General features: G+C 39.9%; 1 protein-coding gene across 14 annotated transcripts in view; it reads right to left on the minus strand.

Annotated features, from left to right (window-relative positions):
* Positions 1-2,256: 2,256 nt before the first annotated feature.
* Positions 2,257-27,204, minus strand: part of LOC118405269 (disco-interacting protein 2 homolog C-like) — a 68,930-nt gene continuing 43,982 nt past the window's right edge. For 8 of the 14 annotated variants that reach the window (XM_035804670.1, XM_035804678.1, XM_035804675.1 and 5 more), the window contains 34 exons: positions 26,739-26,862; positions 26,469-26,557; positions 25,994-26,104; positions 25,629-25,752; positions 25,344-25,447; positions 24,834-25,001; positions 24,374-24,467; positions 23,917-24,036; positions 23,350-23,464; positions 22,701-22,840; positions 21,811-21,947; positions 21,504-21,584; positions 20,832-21,044; positions 20,337-20,435; positions 19,517-19,608; positions 19,143-19,183; positions 18,661-18,773; positions 17,879-17,950; positions 16,003-16,083; positions 15,303-15,362; positions 13,180-13,303; positions 12,381-12,422; positions 11,995-12,134; positions 11,552-11,713; positions 10,949-11,079; positions 10,380-10,471; positions 10,150-10,226; positions 9,687-9,857; positions 9,102-9,221; positions 8,689-8,763; positions 7,899-8,073; positions 6,468-6,591; positions 5,718-5,866; positions 2,257-5,286 (listed from right to left, as the gene is read on the minus strand). In XM_035804670.1, the coding sequence (XP_035660563.1) occupies positions 5,183-5,286; positions 5,718-5,866; positions 6,468-6,591; positions 7,899-8,073; positions 8,689-8,763; positions 9,102-9,221; positions 9,687-9,857; positions 10,150-10,226; positions 10,380-10,471; positions 10,949-11,079; positions 11,552-11,713; positions 11,995-12,134; positions 12,381-12,422; positions 13,180-13,303; positions 15,303-15,362; positions 16,003-16,083; positions 17,879-17,950; positions 18,661-18,773; positions 19,143-19,183; positions 19,517-19,608; positions 20,337-20,435; positions 20,832-21,044; positions 21,504-21,584; positions 21,811-21,947; positions 22,701-22,840; positions 23,350-23,464; positions 23,917-24,036; positions 24,374-24,467; positions 24,834-25,001; positions 25,344-25,447; positions 25,629-25,752; positions 25,994-26,104; positions 26,469-26,557; positions 26,739-26,862 (3,864 nt within the window). In that variant the 3' untranslated portion in view covers positions 2,257-5,182. The remainder of the gene's footprint in view (positions 5,287-5,717; positions 5,867-6,467; positions 6,592-7,898; positions 8,074-8,688; positions 8,764-9,101; positions 9,222-9,686; positions 9,858-10,149; positions 10,227-10,379; positions 10,472-10,948; positions 11,080-11,551; positions 11,714-11,994; positions 12,135-12,380; positions 12,423-13,179; positions 13,304-15,302; positions 15,363-16,002; positions 16,084-17,878; positions 17,951-18,660; positions 18,774-19,142; positions 19,184-19,516; positions 19,609-20,336; positions 20,436-20,831; positions 21,045-21,503; positions 21,585-21,810; positions 21,948-22,700; positions 22,841-23,349; positions 23,465-23,916; positions 24,037-24,373; positions 24,468-24,833; positions 25,002-25,343; positions 25,448-25,628; positions 25,753-25,993; positions 26,105-26,468; positions 26,558-26,738; positions 26,863-27,204) is intronic. The other 6 variants (XM_035804671.1, XM_035804677.1, XM_035804676.1 and 3 more) reach the window with 6 other exon arrangements.

The following is a 27,204-nucleotide window of genomic DNA, read 5'->3' on the forward strand; positions in this document are numbered from 1 at the left end:
TACACTCGACTTCCATACACGTGACAACTTAGCTCAATCGGTAAAGTCATACGCCTTTGGATCTGAAAATATTGAAGATAATATATAAATATTCTATTTATTTATTGATATTATATTTTTATATATCATTTTTTTTAATTTTAGTATTCATTTCATGTATGCAAGGCCTTTGTCTTATGAACAGGACTTCATGATTCCAAACCCGGCATTCGAATTTTTCTGTTCATGGTAATGGAAAATACCGTGCAGCGGCTCCTATGCGCGGTAAGATGATTCTCGCAAAACACTCGCCACTAAACTACTATTCATGATGTAAACAGAGGCTCTTGATGTTGTTTGCATGAAACTCCATCAAAAACAGCGATCATTTCTTAAAGTAGCAAATGCTCCATTGTTCAGTATCGACTTCATTCAGAAGTTTTCAGACAACACGGATGTGGAAAGTCACACCACTCGACACAAAAGTATGGAAATTTTCATGAATATTAGCAAAATTATATATATATATCCAGGAAAACAAGGAAGAAATGTTGTAAATGCGGAAACCAGTCTAATAGAGATGAGGTAGCTGTTAATTGGTTTGGATATTTGTTTTACATTTAATTTGGTAGTCAATTTAGATAGAATCTTGTCACAGTGCTGATGGTGCTTTTTCAAGTGTACATAAGTGCCTGAGTATATTGATAGATTTTATAATGAACTTATTGTACATTTAAAATAAAGTTGTAAGCCAAGACCAGCTATTAAACAGTACTCCTTTCCAAAATAACAATTTTTCTTATAGACGCAACAGCCCTTGAGTGACTTTTTCTAACATATTTTACTTCAAGAAAAAGACAGTTCACACTCATAAACGTAGACGAAACGCCAGCTTTTTTTAAAAGCACTTGTTTAGTATTAGATAGCTCTTGTGCTCAGAAAGAAATGACATAAGTTTGGGCCCCCTAGCATCTAGTTTTGGGATAGCAGGGGCATTTTTGTCAAAAACTTCTGAAGACGATAACTCAAGAAGGGAACAACGGATTTTCATGATTTTTGGTATGTAGGTACCTTAGACAATGTTGTACAAGATAAGATACTAATTATGCAAAATAGGAGTACATTTGCATAATTAATGAGAATATTCAGTTTTTTCAATGTATCTCTTGTTCCAGACATGCTATGGTCTTGACATTTAGGTGGTAGATAGCTTTTAGTGCCATGACAAAGTGGGGCAAGTTTCAGCCCTCTAACAGTTAATTGTGGAACTGCAGGGGCGTTTTTGTCAAGACACTCCAAAGAGGATAACTGCAGAAAGGAACGACGGATTGCCTGCATTTTAGGCATGCGGGTAGCTTAGGCAAAGATTTTCATAATGATATACATGTTATGCAAATGAGAGCTTAATTTGCATAATTAATGAGGAAATTGTATAATTCCATTGTTTTTAATAACTGGACTTCAATAAATGTAACACATGTTAATTATGATAGGTGGAATGTAAGCAGATACCAAATATGGTAATGAGGAACTTATTTGCATAATTTATGTAAAAATCACAAAACCGCTTTTTGATTAATAATGGGAATTTTAGAATTGTGAGATGTGTACGTTATTCAACGATGAACAACACCATGCATAAATTATGTTAATGTGTTAGTCAATTGCATGAAATTTACGAAAGCTCTAAATTTTCATGGAGGTATGAGGTCGCCGAACTCTAGTTTGTATGTGTATTACATTGTACATTCAAGGAACCCTATGGTTGTATATATCGTATCCCATTGCTTCTAAAAATGGGACATGTCTATTGTATTAAGTCAGCCCTGTAAAATCTTTTCATGGAATATTGACTCAAAAGGTATGTCGGTCAATTCTTCTGACTGGCTTTGGAGATAATCCTGCCAGAATTTCTGAACTTCTTTCCATAACTTCAGTTACATGATAAAATGTGACAGCCCACTTTCTATATGTATATATGCTATGTAAATACAATAAAACTTTTCCTGGCAACATTTAGTCATAATTGGCATCATTAAAAAGCTTGTTGCATAACTCTGTGTACATATTGTCATCACCATTGGTCATCGACCGACCGTTGTAGTGACAAAAAAAATGGCCAACAACAGTTACATTAACATTCAGGTGCAAACTTTTGCAACATTCGGCCCAAGAATATTCAAAATGATCGATTGTCTCATAAATGTACCTAAAAAAACAAAAGTTTACAACTTCATCATAAACTAGAGAAATTAAGGATTTTGACACAAAGACAACTTCTGGTCATGGCTGCTTCATTTTAATTATTGAATGCATCGAAACATGCAACTTCATCGAAGTGAACAGTGTAGGTTTTTACTCCATGTATACAGGAAGGCTATTTACAACATTTCTCCAAGAGAGGAACAACTAGTCCTTTGTCCCCAAATCTTCACCCTACTGTTACATACTATATTTAATTTTCCCCTGTATGTGCCTATTGACTGCATTTGAGATGACCAAAACTCTCCCAAAGAGAATTTTTCAGTTGTTACTTCAGACTTATTGTAGATTTACTAATGACTTTAATGATTTCCACAGAACACACTTTACCTCAGTAAGTAATAATATGAGACATTAATGGAATTATCATTGACAGAGGACGTATACATTCAATGGGAGTACATCTTTACAGCCTAACACTTGATCATAGCTATAAAATTGACAAAGCAAAAACACAGCGAATAAACAATTCACAGCAGTGTTAGGCCTTATATACAAGCCGAGTCTCCTTGCAACACTGAATACATTGTACAAAAAGGAGAACAGACTAACCTCTGTAAAAATAAAGCCAAACAACAATGAAATAGAACACTAGCCAAACATTGCACACAAGTCTTACTACATGTACATGTACCAACTCCTATGTAGGGGTCTTGTTCATTTTCTATGATTCTAGCAGTATAAAAAGTACAAACATGAGACAGCTAAATCTGTATACTCCTATACTTATTTCCATGGCAACATCACTATTCTATTTCTGTGATGTAAGACTCATCATCAACTTTGGAGGGTAAAATTGTATGCAAAACAAGCAACGTAAGTCCTTCGGTAGTTCTTACACTTGTGCTCTAGTGGCAGCAGCAGTTGCCTTCTGGGTCAGAAGTTGCACACTCTGAGCTCAGACATTTTTGTAGACTCTCTGGACCTGAGGTCAATCATTGACTTGCCAAGGGGATGCCAAAAGGTTGCATACTATGCCATCCCTCTGGAGCAAGACACAAGTTGCTATGACGCTATCAACACAAGCTTGCTTCTTTCTGTCAGTCTTAGTGGACAGTTTCATGTACTTAGTACCATTTTCTCTTTGGATGAGTGACTTTGCCTGCAAGTGCAGTGGAGGACAAATGCAAATGGTGAAAATTGAAAAAACAACAACTTTGCAACAAGTATGAACACAACACCAAAGGCTAATTTCATATCAACAAGGAATGGCTTTCATTATTTTGATATCAATGTGTTACCTCCTTGCAGCGCCCAAGGATGAAGTAAAATTGCTTTTAACATTGCAAAACAAAACAAAAACAGCTCCTATTAAGATATATAGATAGATATAAGCGACCATAGGGAATGATACATTATGTCATTTTTGTAGTAACATGTGGCTTTACAATTTGATACTAAAACGGTTTCATTTCAATTAAAAAAGGTTAAATACCTGTCAATTAAGATTTAAAACTTAAGTCATATGTGTATACAAACTATACCAAAACAAGTCACACAAGTAAAGAACACAGCACAAAATGGCTCTGCCCCAGAGGCGTTGCCAAAAATCTAAGAAAGCCACCCTCCAGCAGGCACTGCCTGATTCCAGCAGCAATTTGTCCACTATACATGTTCTCTTCACTACCTCTACTCCTTACTTCTAGGCTGGGCCATACAAACCAGCTTTAAACCATACACATGGAGGTGCCTCTGTGTATCTACTGGGTGTACCAGTCAACATAAACTACAGGTAACAGTTACGGTAATAACTGTATGTTAAAGCCTAATACAGGTAAGGGGGTGTACATACCACTCACTATAGGGCTTGATGTTATACTTCATAATGGTTTTACTGGTAGTCTATGTTCGATAAACAAGACACCCTGGACCAAAACAATGTGGCCAGGATATGACCAGTGCATGGTCAAGAATCTGATGCAAATCTATCATAATAATTACCACTATGAACAGTTAAGTCTAAGAGAGGACACACACTCTCATTGTTATTCTTCTTGTTGGAACTCCTTTGCCCCTGCCAAGGTTTTCACTCTTTTACTAGACCACTTATTTTAGGTCTTCCCTCCCAAGAACACATTTATGACCACACCAAATCACCTCTATCAATGGTAGAATGGGAAATTTTGTAAAGCATATAAAAGTGCCTGCAATTGACTTTTTCAATTAGCTTTTTCAAGCCAGTAGCAAGGAGAAATAAAACCAAAAATCCAAACAACCAAGGCATAGCAAAAGTAAGTTCAGCACCTTATGTTTAACAGTGAGGAGTGCGTTAATCATGCAACCATATAAGTGTGATGCTGACATGCTTACTCTTTAAAAATAACCAAATATGATAAATTTAAATGTGTATCAAAAAGTAACTGTGCAACAGTGATCAACACACATAAAAATGGAATTGTATGATCTATGTACATTTAATGACAAAAAAGGAAAACACAAATAAAAACCAAGGAAAATACTTCCAAGGCTAACAGTCCATTCTAAACCTGCAAACAATATACATCTTCAACAAACCTGCAAGTCTTGCCATGTGATCTTATTCAATGACTTAAAATATACAGAATCTAAGAATTCGGTGACCAAGTCTTATTGAAGGCTGTTTAAAGTAGAAGATGTAGCAAGAATGATACTCTATTTGGGAGCTACCATCTTCAGTTGGTGAATGGGGAGAGTAAAATAAGACAAAATCTGAATCAAATTTGTTGTGAGGTGTTTAAAAACAGACAATTTTTGACATACTTTGGCAAACAGATTACTGCCAATGGTCAAATCCAACTGCAACTGATATTTCAAATGATAAGTTCATAAACTGCAATGCCTCTCCCAATCGATGACATCAGAAGTGTCAGTTAGCTTGGTGTCTGGGGGATTGATTCCTCTGTAGGCTGCCTACGATGCGGTCTCGAGGGAGGGTGTCTTGAGCAGGGGCGTCCCCCTTTTGTCACATGTTGTAGGCCACATAGATGGGGTCCAGCTGGTCGGCCAGGAAGCCGTCCCGGAGGTGCATGCGCTGCTTCTCTCCGCGGGAGTTAATCGGGATCACACCTAAACATACATGGAAGAATCCAGTCAATATAAGGGACCACTGTACATGGGCAGCACTGTCCATATAAATGTACATGCAACACCTGGGGCACGTACAAAAATGATACTACACGTATTTACTAAAAGAATAAACCTTTACGCTATCTGAAGAGATTCGATTTACAACTGCAACATACATATTAATTATATAATAGCAGTTTAACAAGGAGATCACACATACCGGTAGCTATCAGTCAAACAAAGTTCTCAATCTACTGAAATTGTCATTGAGGTGCAGGAATGTTGTAAAAATATTATCTCAGAAACGGGCTCCAAATAAAGCTTAAATAGACACCATTGATACACAATTCAAAGCAAAATCATGTGACTGATCACTTTTTATTTATGTTTCTATGGGCTTACTGCACTACTCTACTTGTCTCCCCACTGACCTGGATCCACCACCACCACCACCCCCACGATGAGGTAGTGTTCCTCCAGCACCACGTTGGTGACCAGGGGGATCAGGTCCAGGGCCTCGTTCTCAGGTCCCTCTAGTTCTACCACTACCACCAGCAGGTTGGTCCAGGTGAACACAGCACTGAAAACAACAACAACATCGTCAAACAACAACAACATCAGCAGACATTTATTACCTTTAACACATTTCTTGAAATTTATGTTATCTCTTTTTGTTCTGGCTGCTTCATGGCAAACTTAAAACCAGTAGACGTTTCCATTACTAAACAGAATGTGCTCTAATTACACACTTAAAACCACTGCAAACACTCTATTTTTTCCTTACCGCAAAATCAAATCAGGATGAACTTGAAGACATTTATGTAAATATACATGTATTTACACACAACATAAGTTGCACCTGTTGGACAGAAATGAATTCACATCATTTACCTTACATATTTCAAGTCACACATTTCTCTTAAGAACCTAACTATCCAGGTCAAATGTCCTTACAATAACTGAGTAATGATTGAGGAGAATGAATAGAATAAAAAATTGGTAAGGTAGGAGTGGGAATAGTCATCATTGTTGCGCTCTGCTCTGAAATTTGAAAGCATCCACCAATCGAAAAAGAAACTGTACACCAATCAGGAAAAGTGCTACCATTGAAAATACCAATGATGATTCACAATCATTACAGATAAAAAAACAATGATATGCTATCACTTCTTAAACATTACCATTCACAGATGTTCTTGTGACATCTGAGCACGCTGTTCTCAATGTCGATAGGGTGATACCGCATCCCCCGCAACATCAGGGTCTCGTCAAGCGAGCCCACAATGTACAGGGCATCATGGTACTCTACAGGGGAAGGAACAGGTTTTGTTAAATATAGCTATACAAAGTGTAACAGCTGATTGGAAAAAAAGCAGCTAAACTTGCATTACTGTCCCTGGTGCTGAATGACATTCATACTGGTATTGCTGTCCTTGGTGCTGATTGACATTCATACTGTTCCATACTGAAGTAAGTGTAAAAATACATCTTTGACAAAAAGTTCATTGTACATATTGGAAAACTATTGGGCGAAAATATCTATTAGATCGTACCCACACAAAGCTGCAATTATGCTTCACATTCATTGGTTTCCAAAGTCTTCTAAAAAAACTATCATAAGGGTGACTGTAAAGTCTTAATTAGTCACATTTATAACTGAAGTTGATGAACAACTTGCCACATCATTAAAAGGATATCACATGTAAGTAATGCATCAATATAAAAGCAATTTTTCAACAGCTGTCCAAAAGGTTTGACTACAGGGTATTGTGGAATGTCAGGGCTCGAAATACACTTTTCAGTCAACTTGCACCTGTGCAAGTTAAGCCAAAGGTAACTTGCACCAAAAGAAACTTACTTGCACAACCCAAAATAGTGAACTGTTAACCCCTTATCTCCTCTTCTGAAAATTTGCAAATGTACGTGAGTAAATGGGGATACATACCGGTAAAGACCACATGTTTGGATATTTGTTTTTCCGTAGCGTATCTTATTTTTGGTTTGAAATTGTACAAACTGTTTCATAAAACTGTGAATTTAGCCTCAATTAAAGACAATTCAATGTCTACAACTCGATAAGATCCATAGATTTCTTCTGGACTCTTCGAGTGACATCCATCACAGTAACTATTCTTAAGCATCTCCAGAATGAAGTGGTAGAACCACTCAATACAATACATATAACTGGAAAAACCAGTTGAACATATTAAAGTCACTAATTAGTACGCAAATGTAACTCATATGCAAATCAAAGTAAGACAGCACCATAGGAATCATTAGCATTGTAGAGATGGATTTGTTTAAAAAAATAGTTTACCTGGATGTCTAACCAAATTTAGAAATAACAAATTTAGGCTTTTTTTTATTCAGTGTTATTTTCTTTTACCTTTCAATGACAGACAATATTCTCGGTGTGTGTAAGCTTTTCTAATGTCAGGTATTAGAGGACAAAAGTAACTTGCACTGGTGCAAGTTTGGTCTAAACTTACTTGCACCACACCAATTTTACTTGCACAAACTTGCATATGCATGTGGTATTTCGAGCCCTGAATGTGTATAGCAAGGAATGCTGGGATGGCTGTATCCCCTCCCCTGCTTTGACCTTTACTGACCTCCTGCGTGATTGGTGAGGTCCGTCTGTCGGAGGAAGCCCAGGTAGCCGGTTCTGGAGTAGACCTGCGTGGTGTCGCCTGTGGTCAGGCTGGCTGAGAAGTGGTCATTCTGCAAGGACTCGTCTCCGTAGATGGTGAAGTAGCCACTGGCACTGTGTGGACTGGACACCCAGATCTGAGGACAAGTGTAAATCAATATGACTTATGTATCTACATTTTCTATTACTGTAAATGCAGAAAGGTTGCTGTGGTTTTGTTTTTGTGTTTTTTTGCGGGGACCAATTCACCGCAAACTTAAAAGATCCGCGAACAATTTTATGTATGAGACTGCAGTTCATGGTGCCTACAGGAACATTTTCCCACCACTGCGAAAGTAAATCCCCGCAAACTTAACCAAAAAGTAATCAGAACAGTAACAGTAAACAAAAACAGAACAGTAACAGTAAACTGTATCTTTCAAACAGAAACCAGCCAATATGTGTATTCAGGTACATTGGATTAGAAGATCAAACATTTTTCAACGGGTGTTGTGGCCTGTATGATTAGAGTGATTCTAACAAATACCGGTAATTGAAAATCTAATAACACAATGAACATAAAATCATAAAATTCTGAGGAGTGGAAAGCTATTTGATATACATCATTTAAGATGTCTACGATGCCATAGAAATCTACATTTCTTCAACTGAAACTGTTTGTTTTAACGCACTTCTGTTAGAATGCAATACTTTGTTGGTAGACAGTACAATTTACAACATTATTGTCAGAATTGTAGAAGGGTTGTACCCACCTCTCCCAGATGGGAGTCCCCACACTGCCCCTTTGTCTCAGGGTTAGCTATCACCACCTTCACTCCTGGCAGGATCTGGGGAGAGAGAAAGTATGGTTACTCTGGGCTTAAACAATATGTCTTACTGTTTACAGAAAAGGAGCAGAACAGTGACAAAGTAAAGTGACTGTTGGAATGGTAATAGGAAAGTGTTAAGTATAAAGCCTCTCAAAGGAAAGTACAAGGATTTACATTGTGCAAGCTAATGCACAGGATATTCATGCTATCTTACATTGAACTTGAGTAACCACTGTGCTGTTAATATCAGTATTACATGTTTGGATCATTAAACTGAACATGTACAGGGAGAACAGTGCCCTGAAACTACTTGTAAAATCTAGGAAGGAGAAAACAGTACTACTACAGTCTCTTACCTTTCCCGACTCCATGAGACACAGGCTGTGAGGACTGCCCTTCTCCACCAGGGTGACTCTGTCATTCCGCAGGGCTCGCATGTCCACAAACACAGACGTGGGGTCGGGGCCAGACGTACCCTGTATAGGACATGGGGCAAGGTGGTCTTTTGGTTAGGGTTGGTGATGTAGAATTTAAAGGTTGTTGGATTGAATCCCTTGTATGTTGTGCCTGTGGGAAATTTCAACTATTCCCTCGCTCAAATCAGGTGAAAATGTATATCTAGCTTTGATTATAGATTATCTTGTCGGAAGGGATGAAAACTGAAGGTCCCATGTTTGAGGAAAGCCTCTTTTTTAAGAGCCTACCAGAGTCTGATCAATAAAAGGAGTGATGTTACCTAGTCTGGGTTGATAAAACCTTAGTCTTATGCAGCTTGCATTTACTACATAGACTTATGGCTGTATGAGAAATAAACAAAACACTAACAGAGATAAAACAACACAACACCACTAAGCAGTTTTATTCTTTACACAACTGCTTTCCCTCAACACAAAAAGAAGGATGATTTAGTACAGCCAGTAAAGTATCTGTGTGACAGTTACCTGGCAACAGACAGCAACATTGACCCTGCAGCCGAAGGTGGTGCTGACAGCGCGGGGGGACAGCCCCACGTCCTTGAACAGCTTAGAGAAGGAGTTACACAGGTTTATTCTGGGTCTCTCCTCCGCAACAACCACACAGGTCCGCACACCTGACAGGTTCACACCCTTGGCCTGGTAAGGAAAAAAACAAGAGCACATGTTAGAGGGCCATATTTTTTTTACTGAGACAAGGGCTGTCTCCAGCTTGAAATCATTTCCCTCTTACAATGGAATTAATTTTCATTTCAGCTTAGATGGTGAAATTCTTGTCCATCCAAACAAGTACATTTCTGTCCCTAATTGAGATAAAGGGCCTTAAATACATTTCAAAGCCATACGGTTCCCCTGAAAGAAAGCCATTTGAGATGTATTTAACATCTTTTTACTAGTTTACTGTGAAAAACTTCCAGAAACATGTCCTTACCCTCAAGGTACCAGTTGACCCTCCCAGTCCCTTGGTGCTGATCTCGATCACTCCATATGAGCAGAACACATCACGCACTGGAAACAAGAAATATGTTTAGTCCAGATACTTAGCAATAGTTATGTTAACAAAAAAGTATGAAATAACAGTTAGAACTACTGACTTATCACTAGTAGATGTAGATGTGGAATCTGTGACTCCATTCTGTTGTAAAAATGCATTTGTGTTACCTTTATTTTGACTGACAGCCATGAGCCAGAGTGAGGGGTTAGCCTCCACGTCTGCAGGGGGGATCAGGATGGTGTGGTGACCTGCATACACCCTGGGGTTAAAGAGCAAAGGTCATAATTGATGGTTGTGTATAGTTTTCTTAGGGCTTTAATGATGCTGACTCCATGTACAATCTATGTTGGTGAACTTGTTTTCTGTGTCCACAGTCATCTGAGTACTACATTTAGCTGGTGAGTAGGAAGATGACTGCAAAAAACAGACTTCCCTGAGTGGCAGGAAGTACAAGTAGTAGAGCTCAGAGGTGGTAGACTTAGTCTTTAATCAGGCAAGACAGTCCACGTCATGGAAGAGGCTACTAAGGTACTGTTACTTGTCTGTCTGCTAGTGTGTGTTTTTTGCAGATACATATATTTTACATGCTAGTAAGTAAGTACTAGGTACAAGCTACACATTGAGTATCAAAAAGTGACACCAATGACATAACAAAACTGTACTGCTGTTGCATCTAGAAGTTGATTTAACTTATAGTTACACTGTGACATGCACAACTAGTAAGAGTATATCTTACCCCACTAAGCACCAGAGTACGAAGCCCAGCCCACAGAAGGGGTCCAGACACAGGGCGATGGTTCTGGACGGGTACAGTTCTGCCTGCAGCTTCAACGAGCGGGACAGGTTACTGGCCGCAGAGTGGGACATCTGAGGAAAACAACACAACAACGTTTTAATATTTAAACATTTAAAATCTGTAGAATACATACTAGTAACGATAAATGCTAAATATATGTTTGTAGTCATAGGAATCACTTCTACTTTCAACATAGTTTACCATTCCTTGACACCCTAAAGGGCATCCCAGAAGATGGTGAAAGGAGCAAGTCTTCAACAGACTTAGAGGGGTTGGGGTCAATAGAGCCAATTGGAGGCCCTATACCAGAAACATCCTGAAGAGAGATTTCTACAGCTGTTGTGCATCAGAAGTTGATACCCTGATTGATTGATTGATTAATTGGTTGATTGATTAATTGGTTGATTGGTCAATTGATTGATTGATAACTCACCTTGATACCTGCCAGCATGCCCGTAGTGGAGACACTGAAGTCCAGGTAAGCCAGCATCTCAGGTGTGGGTTAGAGTTATTGATTTATTTATCGGTTGATTGATAACTCACCTTGATACCAGCCAGCATGCCCGTAGTGGAGACACTAAAGTCCAGGTAAGCCAGCATCTCAGGTGTGGGAGCCCGGTAGATACTGGACAGCTTTTTTCTGGGCGTGTCGTCACAGTCTAACAACACTGGCCACGTCTTCACATCTATTGCACTAGCTGCCTCCTGGGTGGAAATGACGAATATTCAATAAGATTAAATCTCATTGAATGAAACAATCTACTTTAAGAAATGCAAAATACGTGTGTTGCAAAAAGTCTGTTACACACATTAATTGATTTCCAGCAAACACTGTACACAAGTTAGGCAACTATTTAGTCATTCATTCCTTCATTCATTCATTCATGGGTTCTTTGGCTCACTCACTAACTGACTGACTGACTGACTGACTGACTGACTGACTGACTGACTGACTGACTCTTCCATTCAATGGCACTATCCCTTACTTTAGACTTGAGTAGTTTTAGCATAGTTCCCATGGTGAGGACTGCCACAGACTTGCTGACATCCACGATCATCTTGACAGTGGGGAGGGTGGTGGCGATGTTCTGGTGGTGGGGAGGGCGCACGGGGACTGGAACAGCACCTGGTGGATAGAACCACAGGTCAAAGGTCAGGTAAGGTAACTTTTAGATCTTTATGATGTACATTTTTATAGCTGTGCGGGATCAGGTCAGAAAACCTACAAAATCGCCATGAAAAAATAAGGACTTTTTTTACTTAAAAGTACATGTATGTGAGATTCATTACCATTTGATACTGTTATTGCAAATGTCATTTGTCACAAAAATGACAACTATAACAGGACTATAGATAATGACAATGTACTTACCAACATAGAAACAGCCATACACAGCTGCAATAAGGTCAATACCTGGAGAACGAGATAGATTTGATTTTAATGGATTCTCATTCGATCACTTCAGACAAACTGGTTGTGTACACAGAACTATCCTATCCTAGGATTTACGTTTTAAGTACCGACCTGGCTCAGATATAAGGTGCTATATACTGTATATCATGATTTCCAGGTATACTTTACACCATCACAGTTTCACTTTAATCATCTTTCTCAAGAAACAACTAACACTTTCTAACAGCTAGACGTAAATGACAGATGGATTTCCGATCCTAGAGGCAGCCCTGCTTTAGATAGTCACACTCTCACTATTACATTTTCCAATTGTATTTTGTACAATCACAGTTCAGAAACTATAACAATAACCATAACAAATAACAATAACAAATACCACCTGCATATGCAGGTTAGTGCAGGTAAAATTTCAGCTGTGCAGGTATTTCTGGTGTACCTGCACCTAACTTGCACAGGTCAATGTAAAGGGCTTTATACATAAATGTCCTGTGATCAAGGTGTATGTGGATTGTTATAAGCTGCATTGACTTTTACCACCAATTATGTATAAAAGAAAAAATAGCAATAGTTCCTGAACAATTTTAGTATGATCCATACTTCCAAAATTCAGAGTGGTGCAGGTAAAATTTGTCTGGTGCAGGTAATTTTCAATGTTACCTGCACCTGTACAGGTATGCAGAAAAAAGTATTTCAAGCCCTGCTAACACTTCTAACTGTTAGACATGAATGACAGATGGATTTCCGGTCCTGTACTGACCAGGAGTGAAGATAAGAGCCACGTGGTCGCCTGTGTTGATCTTCCCCTTCTCCAGCAGCAGGCAGCCGATCCTCTCCGCACGCTTGTGCAGCTGCATACAGGACACGGCACCCGCACCCCCTCCCTGTAAACAAACAAACAGACAACAATAATCACAAACTGTTTCTTAGCAGACATTGCAGACACATACAATGTAGACTGGGGCTCATAGTCTATGGTAAAGCAGTTAAGCTGAATTTTATGTCATGCAGAAGATTCATTTGGCAACACATGTACAAACAACAAGAATAATCACAAACTGTTGGTTAGATCTCCTATACTACAGACAAATATACAGTCACATAGTCTACGGTATACCAGTTCCACCTGAATCTTGTCATGCAGGGCAACACATGCAATAGGTTAAAATCTCATAGGCCACAAATCTTGAATCTCAAAGGCTATTACATGTATATTGCTCAGTCACTGATGAAAGATCACAGATTGTGGTAGTAGCTAAATGTCTGACAATATACACAAAATGGCAGCATCAAAGTCCTCCAAACTGGTTCCTACAACATGCCTTTGAAGTATAATGTAGAAACTATAGAAAGACAGTATACAACACACATATTTACACACAGAAGTAAAACTTCAGTCCACTGACAAACATGTAGACGTTTGTCTACTCTACAGCAAACACATTGTACAGGTTACGTCTCAACACACGAGTATAAGCTGGAAGAGGGGTCTGTGAGTGAATGAGGGAATGAGAGAATGAAATGTGAAGGTGTATCAGTAACCATGCAGCAGCCTCCAGCATTCCTTGTTCTATAACCATGGAGCCATTCCTTCAGTGGGACAGTCTGGGTCTGGGCAACACAAACACAGTACCATACAACCTAAGGGTGCAATGAGCCCAGTAATACATGTACCTAATAGATGGTAAAGCATCAAAACAGCAGGAAAATCAATTGGCCTAAGTTTGCAAGGTGCAAGTGACAATTTTCAATTCGTAGTAATATGTTCTGTATACTCTTGATCATTGTATAATTTTTGGGTCAACTTTTGCAGGTCAACGAGCCTCATTCAATGTGATAGGGGAGATCTTTGGGCTTAAAATACACTGGACTCTCAGGTGATTTTGAGATTCAACGGCCAATGACTGTGTGACAGGCATAAAGACTATATCTTATTTAGACTGGTTTGCTGCTTGAAAAGATTTCTTTATTCCTCACAGAGTCACAGAGTCAAAAATTATCCATGGAAAATTGTTGCACAGTAAAATACATTCTATTTTTGACAATGGCAAGAATAGAGTAGCACTGAAATTGCGGACCAGGTTGTAAGGTACTGTTTGTGAGCCATGAGACCCAGACTGTAGAGAAGCCAGGCATGATCTCAGTCTACACAGCATTCACTAGTTCTGCAGCCAGGCTACATCTGGAGAGAGTGCACACTGGTTTAGTAAAGCACATTCAACCTGCACTGGAACAAATGGCAACAACTGCTGACTGATAAATCTTTCTTTGTCACTAGAGGGAATCCATGAGCCTGTAATGTCACCGAGAATTTGGACAAGCATACCACTGATTCTGACATTTACCGGTAAAATGACTCTGCTGCACTTGTACAAGATGCGCAGCGTAAGAAGATCCCCATGGCGCATTTGTAGCTTGCTAGGGGACCGTGCGGTTGTTTCACTCGCAGTGTATAGGGCACTGCATTGGAAGGCAGAGCCCATCCCTCTCCTTCCACTGCCAATCAAGTTCCCAACCGAAGTCAGGTAGTAGTACCCAATTTTACACCTGGGTAGAGTGAGGAAAGTCTTGTAAAGAGCATTTCCCAGGGCATGAAAGCTACCCAGGAATGTCCGGAATAGAACTCTAACCATTTGATCTCGTGACTGCTAGCATAGAAACAATTTATTAGTCAAATAGAGGTGACTTCTCTTGACTCCACATTTTGCACCTCAGATGATCATCTCCTTTGCTTTGTTTTCATTAGAGAAGAACTGAAAACTTGGGTTCAAAGACTACAAATCACATTTGGTAGGAGCTACCAGTTCTTTGCCATTTGTTCCTGTGCGGTTCTACCAGAGATCTACATGAGAGCACACAGTGGGTTTGTGACATTAGAAGTACCCCAGAGCCAGTCCTCAGGAGCCGTGAAATGCTGCCACTCCGCACACGGTATGCTGTGGTCTGTGGAACATGAAAAGTGAACCTTTGAAACACCCCTGTTTTTTGAGTGGTGCAGTCCTGGATTGATCCATTCCATCAAGGGTATTTTTTTGTGGTATTTCACTGCAGCATGCTTTATACAGTGATTTTTTTAATATGTCAAAGTGTTGTAAATTTCATACATCGTCATGCATTTCCAAGTAATTTGGTACATACTCCCAAAACATAATCATATAACTGGAACTAAGACTGATATATTCTGAGCTGAAAGGGGAATTTACTCTAGTAAAGTTGGTTTTGGCTGATTCAATCCAATTCTGGAAAGCTTGGAAGATTGTGATTCTTAACAGGTCTTCTGGGATAGCATAAATGCATTCCCTATACTTCGGGTATTTAGAGAAAATGCAAGATTGGGAAAATGGTGGAGCCTACAAAGACTGCCTACACTAAGCCTAGCTCAGAAAAGGTACTAATATATATGAATCTATACTGGAATACAATCTCTATAGTGCTTTGGGAGGTTTGGACAGTCCTATGTAACAGATGATGAACTTCTACTTTGCTATGGCTATTCCTATACATGGGTACAAAGTCCAATGGGCAAGAGAATCCAAGAAAGAGTTTTTCATTCATTCATTCATCAAGTACACTTGAAAGTCACCTTTGCATTGAGTTGTGAGAAGAGAACCTCCTCCGGAGTGGTGGCTGCTCTCCACTGCAGGATTTCTGACAGGAACTGATGCTGGACAAAAGAAACAACAATGTAATGTCAATAAGGAGAAATAAACGAGACACCGGTATGAAAGGTGAAGTTGACACAGCTTGAAGAAACTGCTGGAGATGAATGATACTGAAGGACTTTTTAACCTTCCCCCTGCTTGTTTGAGTTGTCAAACAATAGAAGGGCTGTAGGGGGAGGGTTAAGCTGATTGTCACCTGCTTAAGGTTAGTTAGTAGACTAACAGTGTGAGAACTTATATGAGTATAGGAGTTTCACACAGTGTAACAAGATGTAGATAAAGGAGTGCTATGCTTTCATGTACATAACAAGAGAATAATAAAAAGAGAATCAGAGGAATTTAGTGACTTTACAAACAGGGCTGATAAAGATGGTCTGAAGAGGAGGGGTAATAAAGTGATGTTTGAACATGAGAAAAGAAACAATGAACTATAATTGAACATACTTTTGTAACTTAAAAGTATGTGAGCTTGCCTCTAACAGACTCCCTAAGTTGCTGGAAAAATAGTAGAACTTGACCGAAAACACACAGAATACACAGATAACATGCCAGAGAAGTTAGCTGGCTTGGGAGTCCAGTTTTCAACTTCAGGACTGTCAAGCCATGCCAGCTAAATCCTTTGGTATGTTATCTGTCTTATGGGCCCAAGTTCTATTTTTTTTCAGCAACCTACATGTATATAGCTCGGAGGTCTGGTTGAGACTACAAATGTATATGCATGGACAGCAAAATTTGGGGTTTGCAATGAAACATATACAAAATGAGCAAGGAGAGTTTTATCATGAGCAGTTTACAAATTGCAAAGCACAGTCTCTGACTGAAAGTGGAAAGAAATTAAAGCAAGATGTTCCATTATACATGTAAAGGCCATAGGGCAGGTGACAATGAAATTCATATCATAGGATTTAAATTTGCACACAAACTATTGTACTGCATTATACAAGATTAGAACAAGTGATAAATGTGCACGTCGCTAAAGCTTGACATGGAGGACAACTTGATATACAAGTGTCAAACATGACTTTAAACAGCCCTCCAAAGGTTTGATTTTCGGGCTTGCCATTGGTTGAGAGTTCTATCGAGCGTCGGTACCGTATTCTCTCCTGTGAAGTGCATGCACGAGTGTGTGACGTAGCAAATGGTAACAAAAACAGTGCTATACTCTACCAACCACAATCACCGGTTTACACAGTCACGTAAACAAAAGGTGCAGGATAGGTCGTAGGATTGTTGGGATTATGCTGTACAGTAGTCTAAATAGTAGGTCTCCGTCAAAATCATTCATTGTCTTTATCACAATAGTTTGTGTATGAGTGTTTGGTTGCATGACTGTTGTAAAAGTAGTGAAATAAAATGTTTATTTGGATATAGAATAATTCCAAATTAAGTTTATAAAATTCATTCTCAGAATCTATACATCAAGTGTTCAACGTGCCAAGAGAATGGTAAAAGCAGCCAATGTTGGTCAACCAATCAAATTAAATGTAAGAAAAAGCAGACCAAAGACATGTACGTCGTAATGTACATTATGTAACATGCTGTGTGGTTGGATTACGTTAAACAAACTTGCAAGCATGTCATTGTTTACTTGTCATTTCTTAAATATGCATTTATAAGTTTATAAAAATAAAGTATGAATGTTGCATGTTTTGGTACAAAGTAAAGGCACTGAAGTGTTATAATATGTAAAGTGCACTGTGCTGGGATAAGGGCATGCTTTGTGCAGGGTGCTTCGCTTCAGGTGGAGAGAATACAGTACGGGCCGCCGCGTGGTTCTAGGTTCGAAAAGCGTCTCACGGTTTTTCCTGTCGACTCGATGGGATCGCTCGGGATGTGCTGTTTGCCGCTCAACCGCAGGGAGGAGAAACCCTGGAATTCAAGGAAACGTTCCCAGCAAAAAACAAAACAAAAAAGTTAATGAGAGCATACCAAAATGAGGAAGAGAGGTCTTCCAGAGGGATAGCTTTCAGAGAAAGATTTGAGAAGAACTTTTAGAGAGAAGAAACTGGGAAACTGAGAAGTTCAGAGTTCCAGAGTTGCACCAATGTGGGAAAGTCTGAGGGAATGTACGTCAGGTGTTGTAAGTGTGAAGGTAGTGCAGTTCAACATAACAGGCAACACAAAAGGATATTTACATACATTCTGAACACATATGATGACTATGCTACAACTGTGCATTCTGTATCTATATTATAAAAATATACATGTCACAGATATATGTAAACCAAGTGTTGGTCTAAGACTTTGAGAAAAATATTTGAAAGGAATGAAAACTGTGGAAAGGTGGCTTCCCAATTCTTTTTCTGTTTATGTCAAATTCTGCATGACAACAGAAGCGATTATGGTATAATAATGCCTCCATATCAGTAACGTCTGAAATGAGAGGATACCATTACAGAAAATTAACACTAAAAGGTACTTTCAAATCCAATGTATTACCTTCAAGACCTGAAAATGAAATGAATGGCGATTATACATGTATGGAAAATAACCCAAGCATGTACCGTTAGTTGTGGGAAGACTTTCCTGCATTTCTGACAGACCCAGAAAGAGGGCGCTAGTGCAGCAGCTGTACCAACCTTTCTATACTGCTCGTCGTCCCCGTCCAGAGTTCCGATGTCCCTGCCCTGTGCGCCCGCGATGCGCCGACCCTGCACCAAGTTGCCCACCATGACGGACGATGGACCAACTTCTGGAGGGAATTTTTGCAGAAAACACACACAGAGAACACCATTAAACTGTCTACATGTACGGAACAAGTCGCTGGCGTGATTTTCCCTTGCTCCATTACAAAGTCCTTCTGGGGGCAGAAGCACTGTACAGGTGCATGTACAGGTATAACTGCTAGCTTGGAGTGTTGTAAGTGAGTGTGAATGTTGAAGGATAAAACATTTCATGTTATTGACATAACAAAATGTAACAATCATAGCAAATAAAATTCTTCTACAGGACTTCACACAACACTGGAAGACAAACAATCCATTTTTACCTTCTCTCGGCAAGAATAAGATAAAACATACTCATTTTGCCAACTTTCCATGCAAACACATAAGCAAAATACCTGGATGTTTCTGTCTTGGCTTTGGAAGATTTGTAACACACCTGTTGGAATGGAAAAAGAACCAATTAGGACAGCAACATAAAACCTTTATAAGAGATACATTCTAAGATGGGAATAGCCACTGATGATTTATTATGCCAACAAATTGTATAAATATTAAATTAATATGGTGTTAAGAAACTGAGGCCCAAGTGCACATGAAAGAGGTGCATTTTTACTGTCTTCACTTCAAACCTTCAAATTTTCTTCAATACTTCTGAAGCAAGGGCAAGTTAAACACAAAGATTTTGGCAAGTTTACAACAAAGATTTTATCCCTCTCTGGGATTTTTCTTCTCATTCTGACCCTACTACACCGGATGAACCAACACTTACGTATGCGGACACATCAACACATTACAGGGGTGCAGGCTGCCTTCCATAAACCTCTGCTTGGTCTCCCACAGGTGGATACCACCCAACGGGGTCTGCAAACATGGGAAATACCACTGTTAAGCATTGGTGTATGTGTAGGTTATAGGTAGTGCATTTCCTTCAAGAGATGCTAGGTGGTGCTCCTGCACCAGTCAACACTTAATAATGTGTACATGTACAAGAAGTTGCTAACCAGTGATACATTTGTTTGTAAACCAAAGCAACTGCAAATTCAGGCTGCATTTATGGTGCATGCGTAGGCTACAGGTGGTGCAATTCTTTCAACAGATGGTAGTACACTATACAATCAGACTGTACAACAAATCAATGACTGGTGCCTAAGTGTTTTTATTTGTCTATGTACTGTGTATGCCATGCGTTGTCTAGTTGTTGTAAGAATTTACTCTGAGTCACATTGTAAGATCAACAGCATTCAGAGGTGCTTCTGCTAAGAATTAATCTCTGTAAGGTTGATTTTAATGAATAAAGAAAGAAAGAAAGAAAGGTAGGTGGTGCTCCTGCACCAGTCGAGGTTTTGAAACATGTACAAGCAGTTGGTAACCAGTGATAAATTTGTGAATCAAAACAGCAACACAGAAAGTGGAAAACATGGAAAATATTACAATGTATCCTGATAGACACTGATACTCTGAGTAAGGTAATGTCTGGCAACTGGTCAATCTTGACAACTGAGTGTACAAAAAAGTTAGCAAGAAAGTTATGCCTGTGTCTATCAGAAGTGCTGCAGTTTCCCAACTGGATGCTAGGTGGAGCTATTTACCTTTGGTAGTGAGTTGGCAGGCACCAGCAGCAGGCAGTACACGCCCACCTGGTGGATACTGTCTATAGCCTGCAGTACTCGACTCATCCACTGGAAACTCTGCACAAAGACACACACAAAAAAATTGCCTGTTGATGTGATGGGTGGGCTTTTCTTCATCAATACGACAATAGTACTACACACACATTCAGACCATTCATTCAGAACACAGGAAAAATATATTGCTAGGTGCTGTGATGTAACACTTTTCTTCACCACGGTACCAAGCATATACATGTATATGTATATACAATATCAAGTTACAAGCACATTTAAGGTCATATTTATGAATATGATGATAATATTCTGGGCATAGTTTACATGCCTGAAAATAACATGCTGGTCAATCCGATGTCTGAACATCGCTACGAATCAAGGCACTATTGTAGCAATGACAACTTAAGGTGAACTGGGACCTACAAAATGGTGGGATACAAACTTAAGGACATGACCTACATCTTCTTCCGAAGAATCTGGTCTCTGCTCAGCGATGATGACTATTCTCTCGTCTCTCAAGACTTTGATGGAGAAAACTGCGATCCTCCCCCTGTAGATGAATTTCATTGGCTCTACTGCCAGCACCGTGGCGATGATGTCATCAGTGTTGTGTCTCCTCCCACTAATGTTCATCAGGCCATCCACTTTACCCACCACGAAGATCATTCCTCCCTGTAAGGATGTACAACATATGTTTAAAACAACATCTATACAGTACCCTTTAACACATCACACATCAGATTGCCAAACACAGGACACTTCAAACTTAACTTCAAACTTAATTGTTAATCAAACTTGGACTGTTAATCAACCAGTATTGTATTGGTTTACAATACTTCTGCCTTTAAGTTGTAAAATACTGTAATCAATTAAACTATAAACACTGACAGGAAGTAATGTCAAAGGTCCCAGAATAAGTCATGAACGACCATCTCATTTCTTGTCTTCTATTTCCTGCTATATGCATGCCTGTTGCTTTATGGGTGCCAGTGGAAAAATGCATGCTACACAGAATCAGCAAGAAATTCACAATGATAATGAATAAAATAAGAAATTCACAAAATCTCAAAATATTTAATGGGTGTATGCGACTTTCCATTTCACCATTTGTACCACACATCTCATACTTACAGGCCCCAGGAATCCCAGCAGCCCAGTTCTGACAAACGTCTGCTCTGCCATGGGCTTCCCATCACTGGCTAGCGGCTGTATCTGGGGACAGAGAATTGATATATAGAGTTCAACAACACTGTAACTCAAGTTAAGAATCATATCTTAAAATGAAATCTGAGCACACACGTACCTCATAAAAAGACTTTTAGCAACCTGAATATAGTTAACATGATATGAAATACAATTTCATCCTTATAAATATAATGGCTTTGTAGAGATAAACACTGTTCTTGTCTTTCTTAAAAACAGCAATACTTGGCCTCACCTTGAATGTGTTGTTACTGAGCCCCTGAAGACCAAAGTAGCCAGCCCCGATGGCGCCAGAAGCCACACAGATCTCCCCCACCTCGTCTGTTTTACACAGGCCGGGTGCGTTGTCTACCTTCACTATTACTGCAACAGCTGGGAGGGAAGCATCAGAAATACATGGTTATGTTTTACATAGACTGGGCGCATTGTCTACCTTCACTATTACTGCAACAGCTGGGAGGGAAGCATCAGACATACATGGTCATGTTTTACACAGGCCAGGCGCGTTGTCTACCTTCACTATTACTGCAACAGCTGGGAGGAAAGCATCAGACATACAGGGTCATGGCTCGAATCAAACAGTTTGAGACTAGGCAACAAGATAAAAGTAGATTTAAAAGAACACCTTCCTAAGAATTAGTCCTGACCTGACAGGTAGTCCTGTACTGTCATGTCTAATTAAATATCAGGTCTACCACCTCTAACCTCTACTTCAATGAGCAACAGTCTGAGAGACAACAAGATACAGGAAGACCAAAAAAATCATCTTCCTGAGAACTACAATGTAGTAGTCTCTTCCAATGACCCCATGACCTGGACTGTCATGTCTAATTAATTGTCAGTTCTACCACCTCTGACCTCTACTTCCTACCACTCTGCTTAGTTTAACTTTGGTGGTCATCTTCCCACTGACTTCCTGCCACTTTACCGAGGGTGTAGTGTACAAGCTATGGACAAACACCTCCACAAACAAACAGAACGAAAGCACAGAGAGTCAATGAAGTTAATTTCATTCTAAGATCAGCATGTACATTGTATAATCTAGCGATTCCCAGGAATACTGCATATGGTACTCTCCCTGAACAAGGTCGAGTTAATGAGGTATAATCATGAAAGGTTCCCCACCTCCAGGCATGACCGTTCCCACATCCTGGAGAATGAGTGAGGTCAGTTTGTCCTCCGTGTCCACCCGCACCACTCCGTAACTCAGGCCAGACATGGACAGCACACCCCGCCCTGTCCCCTGTCCACCTGTCCTCCCTGGTCTGGAAGTACAAACAAAATTTAAATCACCATTCAACTTTTTGCTAACTTTGGGGTTTTCACCCCCCAGGTTATAGTATGAAGTACATTTGTATTACACTGTGCACAGAATATACAGGGTAGTTCTAACTACATGTTGTTAAGTAGTAAAATAGTCCTGACAACAAATGAATTGAGATGGCTCTTTGGTGGACAGCTGATACAAGAACTTTAGACATTTCACTTACATGTGTATGAAGGATATGAAAATATAAAAGAAATTAACTGCAATTTCTTTAAATATTTTCATGTAGAACTTTGATTAAGGTAACTTAATTATTTGATCAATACATCGTCTTGAAATTCAACACTTGTAAAAGACCATCCTAACACATTCCTACCATCCTGATCAAAGTTTTGATTGACAGAGACTCTACCAGTAGCATATGTGATTTTGCCAGATCTATCGCAATCCCTATCCTGACATAAACATAGCAATAAAACATCCTGATATCCAGCATGGGTTCTGTACCTTCTGACGGCCACAGTGAGCGCCTCAGCTGAGCTGGCTGTGGGACAGATGGCTTCAGGCTTCAGACCTTTGTTCTGGAACACGTTCAGGAAGGCATCGCAGGACGACAAGGACCCTGTGGGGAGGGGGGCAGAGACAATGAGCAATGGGTTAAACACTGGCAACAAATGACCTGGATTATAAAGCAGGTAAACCTTTCTGGAATGCACAGCTAGATGAGCTTTGGGTTCAAATGAGGGACACCAAACATGAATACGTTAGATGCAAGGGAAGTAGAAGTAGAAGGTCTTTTAAGAAGAACCAATATGATTTTGATAAGAAACTCAACGAGGTCAGGCGCTAGAGCTTGAGGGCCTAAAATCTAATAATCCTCAGATTTTAACATCCCCTCTGAAAGACCTAACCACTAGAAGTAGCATGCATACACTTGTCTCAATCACTATGACCTGGACTGGGATTCGAAACGCCTGAGCCACGCTACATAATACACACATCAAGTAGAATTAGAGTTACTCATCCCTACAGTACATCGTATGGTATGCTACAAGTCTGTTCCCTATTCCTTACATGGGTTTGCCCCATCAGCCACCAGTAACATCCTGAGTGAGGACAGGTTGATGTCCTTCTGGTCCTTCTGTGCCACCAGTGCCCAGTGCATGTCACGAGACTTCACTGTCGCACACGTCGCTGTAAGAAAACAACAGGAAAGCAGAAGGTTACACACAAATAAAAACACTTCTTTGAAGGAAGAGGAAGCAGGATTTTTACAAAGATCCCGATTTTGCACAACCAACAACCCATGTTCTGGCATAGTCTAAATACGGATCTACAAGAATACAGTCAAACCTGTACAGGTGACCACCTCTACATGAGGACCACCTGACCAATGTAACCACTATTTGGTGGTCCCTTACGTATTTTTTTCCTATTAACACAAGCATTACGAATCCTGTCTATAGTGACTACCTGTCTACATAAAGTGTACTCAAAGTGTATAGTATCAAAGTTGAACTTGACCTCTCACCTTTGAACCTTGTGACCATGTGGAGCCATGATGTTGGGTTGACCTTCATGAGTGAGTATGGTACAAACACCACATGCATGCCGTTGAACACACTCTGAAATAAAACATAAACTACAGTTAAGACATGCATGATAAATATTGTATGACTATTGTATTCAATGTTGAAATATATGACATACATGTACATATAAAATCTCAATTTGTACCTTTGATTTAGTAAAGAACAAGATGTTTCCTTTTGATACTGTGTATTGCATGCCATTGAGCAGAATCAATGGAAAGAATAGCTCTGAACTAAACGTGCTTCAAGTACATGTAGAATATTTCAAAATGTATTGAACATAAAATTGTACAACTCTGTCAGTTTAAGTTGAACGACACAAGGGTTTTTTTTAGAAGAAGTGCCAACTGTTTACGTTTTCCCAAACAGAATCAGTATCTAAAGACTTTCCAGACTTACAGTGAGAATGCTGTGCCAGAGCCCGACATCACGTTTGAAGTCCAGCACGTTAACGATGATCTCTCCTTCCGTGTAGTTACAGGCAGCAGTCAGGGTACGACAGTGGCACAACATTGCGCCGCGGTTAACCGTCACACCCATCACACTGCCATCCTTCGCTGTCGTGTACTGGAGGCACATACAAAATTCACAGTCATGTGTTAGAGAAGACTAGAACTAGAGATTACATGTACATGTATAAGTGCGTTGTCGGGAAATAGACTGATCCCATGATCCTGCTCACAGACATCAAAACGTACAAATTGAATAAAATAGAAACATAAAAATGCAAATATCTGACAAACATCCGCCAAGTCACTCATATATCATTGGTCAAACTGCAACTTGGCATAAAATCATTGGTCGAACTACTAATTGTGACGGACAGTCACTCAGGATCAATCTATTACATGGTGTGCTAGTAAACAATAAAACACAGCTGCAGTTACAATAATCTGGACCCTTCCCTACCTCAATGTATGCCGTCTGTTCGTCAGACAGTCTGGGAGGAGGCATCCAGTCCTTGGCCGGTTTGGACAGGTGCTCTGTAACGAACCACGTCAGTCTGGGCCAGCCTGGAGAGAGGAAATACATTTCATCAGTTTTATGTGTCATTGCACTTAAAACTTGTCACAAACTGATAAAGTTGGCCTCTTGCACCTTTATAAATTGATCTGTGTCTTTCTGAGCGTAGCAGAAGAAAGACACAGACACTTCCTCTATCTGGAATGAGTTAGACCTGGGAGTATTACTTACCCTTGAACTGTGCAACTTCTCCAGAGGGTCCTTTGGGCAGCCCTTTCAGACAGGCCTCAGATGTGAGCGCAACAGACACCCCGCAGCTCCCCAACAAGAACCCGATCTGTTGGCTTCCAGCATCCTGGTAAGAAACAATTTGACAGTTAAATTTTCAAATAGCTAGAAGTACAATAGTCTGTGTAGCACAAACTCTGCTGTCTGGGGCCATAACTGGCCCCTCCCCATTGTAACTGGGCCTTCTAAGAGGTTGGCCGGATGTTGTGTGGGCTGCTATAAGCAAGATTTTATAAGGCTAGAAGTACAAAAGAAACAACAATGTCACAAAGTCACTGAAAGCTGAACAGGAGTTAGGATTTACTCACTTTTCTTGTCAAGGGCACCTCTATTGGAACCGGCACCACTCCTGCATACAGACAGCCGTAGAACGCACACATGAAGGAGATGGGGTCACTGTTGGGGTACACCAGCGCCACCTAGTGAGAGACAAGAGACATGCATGTATTTCATGGTTGAAATCTTAGTGACACATATGAGCGATCACAGTGGCGCACTGGCAGACAGAAAGCAGGTAGAAGACAAAAGATTAATTTACATGTCAATTTCTAATTTGATCTGCTACTTTAAAAATCAACTAGCAATCTAATCTGCTGACATCCTGGTAGGCACCAGTTGTAGAATACTATGAATGTGAACAAAAACAGCAATTGTTTGCACATCCTGCCTGTGAAAACTTACAGTAATGAGAATATCTATCATGTTAAAGACTTGTACATGCTATGTTCCTACAGTGTATTTTAGAGGTTATTTTAACTCCACGCCACCATCTATAAGACTTACCCTATCCCCAGGTCTGATGGCAGGTTCTTTCTGTCCAACCTTGTTCAGTAAGGAGAACGCAATCTTCTGCATTCTGCTCAGCAGTTTACCTGGGAGGAAAACACAAATAAAACAGCCATAGTCAAGATTTTTTGCATTTTCGTTGAAAAATGTGGCCTTTCTGATTTCTCCAAAACTGGGTCCTGGATAAAACATTGGAGTGTAACAAGAGCCTAACTTTATCTTTATAAAGCAAAATGGGTGTGACATATTTTGGTGACAAATGTTTACCATAAGTTAGCGTGATGGAGTGTTTCCCTGTAGCGTCCAGTGCAGTGATGACCGTGGCCTTGTAGCTGGCCGACCCGTATCTCTGCACCGCGGCCTCCAGGTTCCGAGGAAGTCCTGATGGAATCTAAGGAGGGAAGAACATTTGTGTTTAAGACCATTTCAAGATCTGTATCTGTAGAGCCAGTAGAAGTGCCCTTAAATATAACACACCATGCAGCTTCACTAGCCTGCGGGATGGCAGCAGCTGGTTACATGTATATCAACCCATCATGCCTAACCTTTACACATATAGCTGCAAGAGTAAAAGTTACCTATGAGGATTCCCCTAATGTACTCAGTGTCACTGAGTTCCAGTCAACAAAAGTTCTCGGCAAATAGATGATAAGAATGATATACAGTAAAGATATCTCGACATCCTGTGCAATGATGTTAAGTTAAAGTCATAAGTGAAGGGCAAGAACGATAC

The sequence above is a fragment of the Branchiostoma floridae genome, chromosome 18, assembly GCF_000003815.2.
Source record: "Branchiostoma floridae strain S238N-H82 chromosome 18, Bfl_VNyyK, whole genome shotgun sequence".
In the NCBI taxonomy this organism is placed as follows: Eukaryota; Metazoa; Chordata; class Leptocardii; order Amphioxiformes; family Branchiostomatidae; genus Branchiostoma; species Branchiostoma floridae.